This window comes from Leptonychotes weddellii, unplaced genomic scaffold (assembly GCF_054177405.1).
Source record: "Leptonychotes weddellii isolate Sample4059 unplaced genomic scaffold, ASM5417740v2 HiC_scaffold_16334, whole genome shotgun sequence".
Taxonomy (NCBI): Eukaryota; Metazoa; Chordata; class Mammalia; order Carnivora; family Phocidae; genus Leptonychotes; species Leptonychotes weddellii.
Window position 1 is genome coordinate 1 of NW_027745921.1, and position 4,535 is coordinate 4,535.

Consider the following 4,535-nt stretch of genomic DNA (forward strand, 5'->3'; position numbering starts at 1 on the left):
AGACATGTATCATATGACCTCACTGATATGAGGAATTCTTAATCGCAGGAAACAAACTGAGGGTTGCTGGAGTGGGGGGTGGGGTGGGAGGGATGGGGTGACTGGGTGATGGACACTGGGGAGGGTATGTGCTCTGGTAAGCGCTATGAATTGTGCAAGACTGTTAAATCTCAGATCTGTACCTCTGAAACAAGTAATGCAATATATGTTAAGGAAAAAAAGAAGAAGAAGAAGAAGGTAGCAGGAGGGGAAGAATGAAGCGGGGGAAATCGGAGGGGTAGACGAACCATGAGAGACGATGGACTCTGAGAAACAAACTGAGGGTTCTAGAGGGGAGGGGGGTGGGAGGATGTGTTAGCCTGGTGATGGGTATTGAGGAGGGCACATTCTGCATGGAGCACTGGGTGTTATGCACAAACAATGAATCATGGAACACTACATCTAAAACTAATGATGTAATGTATGGGGATTAACATAAGAATTAAAAAAAAAAAAAGAATTGGCATTTGTGCACTTCACAGGAGAAAGATCACTTACCTGGCATACTTGGGTTGGATCCATTCCTAACATAACCAGGATGGTGGGGCTGAGAAAGACAGGGGAATAACACAACCCAGGAGGCCACGGTGTCCTGTGTGTGTGTGACTAATAGAGTGTGAGCAGCCCCCACAACAGGGTGCCAGGACTCATAACTCCCAACATGACACAATACAGGGGTCAGAACTCGATCAAGAGAGGCCACTAAGAAGGGGATCTTGTTTAATTCATGGGATGCCTTTGCAACACGATGAATACAGTGGGAGAGGCAGTGTGGACAAGGAAGTCCCTGTGCCTTGAGGGTTCAGAGGTAGCAGAGAGGCCACTTCCCTCCTCAGCATGTCTGACAGTGTCTCTCCTCAATCTCCCTCCTGTTCATTCCCCTTGCAGCACTGGCTTTGCTTCTTTGACTTGAACCTTGGAAACAAGTACCTCCCTCGAGGCTTTTGCACTGGCCGTTCCCTCAGCTGGGCACACACTTTGCCCATATTCCTTCATCTACCCCTCTGTCTTACTTGAGGTCTGTGTTCCAGTGTCACCTTGCTTGCAGAATGGCCTACATACCCATGAAAATAGCATGCCCTATTCACTCTCTGCTTTATCCCTGCTTTCCTTTTCTTCATACCACCTGCCACCACCTGAAATACTATTTAAATTTCTTATTTGTTAATGTATTCTTTCTCCATCATTGAATGATAGGGACTTTTGTTCTTTACCACCCCATACTCCTTGCCTACACAATGCCTAAAATGTAGACAGCATTCAATTTATTTTTCAGAAACTTAGAATAATTTTTAAAGTAAAATATAGAATACATGACCTTTGGTAAAAAAGTGATTGGAAAAAAATTCCAAAACTATGGGGGTATAGAAGTTCCCCTAAAGTGGACCATATGTAAGCACAACATATTAAAGTGAATTTCTAGAATATAAAATTTAAAAAGTAGCATTTAAAAACTAAGAGTAATATAAGATCGTGTGAAAATTAGTCATGCTATTTGCTTCTGTCCTTGAAGTCACCTCCACCACATGGAACCAGGAAATGAAACACAAATTTCAAAGTTTCACCTTCTAGGACTATCAGAGGACCCACAACAGCAGCCCTTCATATTTGGGCTTTTCCTCTCCATGTACCTGATCACTGTGTTTGGAAACCTGCTCATCATCCTGGCCGTCAGTTCAGACTCCCACCTCCACATGCCCATGTACTTCTTCCTCACCAACCTGTCCTTTGTAGACATCTGTTTCACCTCCACCATCATCCCCAAGATGCTATGGAACATCCAGACTCAGAGCAAAGTCATAACCTATGAAGGCTGCATCACACAGATTTATTTTCTCATACTCTTTGCTGGGTCAGAAATCTTCCTCCTGAGTGTGATGGCCTATGACCGGTTTGTGGCCATCTGTCACCCCCTGCACTACACGGTCATCATGAACCCCTGGCTCTGTGGACTGCTGGTTCTGGTGTCCTGGATCATGTCTATCCTGAATTCCTTGTTACATAGTTTAATGATGTTGCGGTTTTCCTTCTGTACACACTTCCAAATCTCCCACTTTTTTTGTGAACTCAATCAGATGATCCAACTTGCTTGTTCTGACACCTTTCTTAATAACTTAGTGATGTATTTTGCAGCTGTCCTGTTGTGTGGTGGTCCTTTTGCTGGGATCCTTTATTCTTATTCTAAGATTGTTTCTGCCATATGTAGAATATCATCAGCTCAGGGCAAGTATAAAGCATTTTCCACCTGTGCATCTCACCTCTCGGTTGTCTCCTCCTTTTATTGTACATTGCTCGGTGTGTACCTTAGCTCTGCTGCTCCCCAGACCGCCCACTCAAGTGCAGTGGTCTCTGTGATGTACACCGTGGTCACACCTATGCTGAACCCCTTCATCTATACCCTGAGGAACAAAGATATAAAGAGGGCTCTGAAAGGAATCATTGGGGTTCCAGTGATGTGAGGGCCAATCGTCCTGGGGCTGAAGAAGTGCCCATGATTGCAGGGCTCACAGCGTCAGAGCCAGGTACTGCCATTCTTTGATCAGACTGTGGAGGTAGAATTGGCTCCTTCTATTTATTTCCTGGAATTTCCATTTGTTTGAATTCAACTTCTCCATACATTTAAATAACTCATTTTATTAACCTTCTACTCTATCTGATACACAGATAGTTTTCACCTTTGTCCATAATATACTTTTCAAAGTTTTTTCCAACCTTGATCAAAAATATTTGGAAATTCTCATTTATTGCACAGGGTACCGTGGATTTCTTAAGAATACTTTCTACTTGGGGCACCTGGGTGCCTCAGTCAGTTAAGTATCTGCCTTTGGCTCAGATCATGACCCCAGGGTCTGGGGATTGAGCCCTACATTGGGCTCCCTGCTCAGTGGGGAGTCTGCTTCTCTCTCTTCCTCTGTGTGCTGCACTCCCTGCTTATGCTCTCCCTCTCTCTCTCTCTCTCCCTCTGTCAAATAAATGAATAAAAAATCTTTAAAAAGAACACTTTCTACACAAAAAACATATATCATCCCAAGTAATTTTCTCTTACGTTAAAAGAATAGTCATGTTATTCATATAGAAAAAAACTAGTTTGATAACTATGGTCATTTATATAATTTTACAATAAAGGAAAGTATGAGATCCCAGCTTTTACCTTTTTTTTTAAATTTTATTATGTTATGGGGGTTTTTTTGTTGTTGTTGTTTTTTAAGATTTTATTTATTTATTTGAGAGAGAGAGAATGAGAGAGAGCACGTGAGAGGGGGGAGGGTCAGGGGGAGAAGCAGACTCCCTGCCGAGCAGGGAGCCCGATGCGGGACTCGATCCAGTGACTCCAGGATCATGACCTGAGCCGAAGGCAGTCGCTTAACCAACTGAGCCACCCAGGCGCCCTCCATACAATACATCATTAGTTTTTAATGTGGTGATCCACGATCCATTGCTTTCGTATAACACCCAGTGCTCCATGCAGTATGTGCCCTCCTTAAAACCCAACACTGGGCTAATCCATCTCCCCACCCACCTCCCCTCTAAAACCCTGTTTTTTTCTCAGAGTCCATAGTCTCACACGGTTCATCTCTCCCTCCGATTTCCACCCCCCTTCATTTTTCCCTTCCTTCCCCTAATGTCCTCCATGCTATTCCCTATGTTCCACAAATAAGTGAAAGCATATGATAATTGACTTTCTCTGCTTGACTTATTTCACTAAGCATAATCTCCTCCAGTCCCATCCATGTTGATGTAAAAGTTCGGTATTCATCGTTTCTGATGGCTGAGTAATATGCCATTGTATATATGGACCAATCTTCTTTATCCATTCATCTGTCGAGGGCATCTCAGCTCTTTCCACAGTTTGGCCACTGCGGACATCACTGCTATGAACATTGGGGTGCATATGGCCCTTCTTTTCACTACATCTGTGTCTTTGGGGTAAATACCCAGAAGTACAATTGCTGGGTCATAGGGTAGTTCTATTTTTAAATTTTTGAGGAACCCTCACACTGTTTTCCAAAGTGGCTGTACCAACTTGCATTCCCACCAACAGTGTAAGAGGGTTCCCCTTTCTCCACAACCTCTCCAACATTTGTTGTTTCTCTCCCTGCCCATTTTTGCCATTCTAAGTGGTGTAAGGTGGTATCTCAATATGGTTTTGATTTGAATTTCCCTGATGGCTAATGATGATGAACATTTTTTCATCTGTCTGTTAGCCATTTGTATGTCTTCTTTGGAGAAGTGTCTTTTCATATCTTCTGCCCACTTTTTGACTTGATTATTTGTTTTTTGGGTGTTGGGTTTGAGAAGTTCTTTATAGATCTTGGATACCAGCCCTTTATCTGTAGTGTCATTTGCAAATATCTTCTCCCATTCTGTGGGTTGCCTCTTTGTTTGGTTGACTCTTTTCTTTGCTGTGAAGAAGCTCTTTATCTTGATGAAGTCCCAAAAGTTCATTTTTGCTTTTGTTTCACTAGCTTTTGGAGATGTATCTTGAAAGAAGTTGC

The 4,535-nt window shown here is 43.0% G+C and overlaps 1 protein-coding gene across 1 annotated transcript; it reads left to right on the forward strand.

The window, feature by feature from the left end:
• Positions 1 to 1,565: 1,565 nt before the first annotated feature.
• On the forward strand, positions 1,566 to 2,498 carry LOC102748679 (olfactory receptor-like protein OLF4). The gene has a single exon (XM_031033348.2). It carries the CDS (start codon positions 1,566 to 1,568, stop codon positions 2,496 to 2,498), a length of 933 nt encoding a protein of 310 aa, XP_030889208.2.
• The last annotated feature ends 2,037 nt before the right edge of the window (positions 2,499 to 4,535 follow it).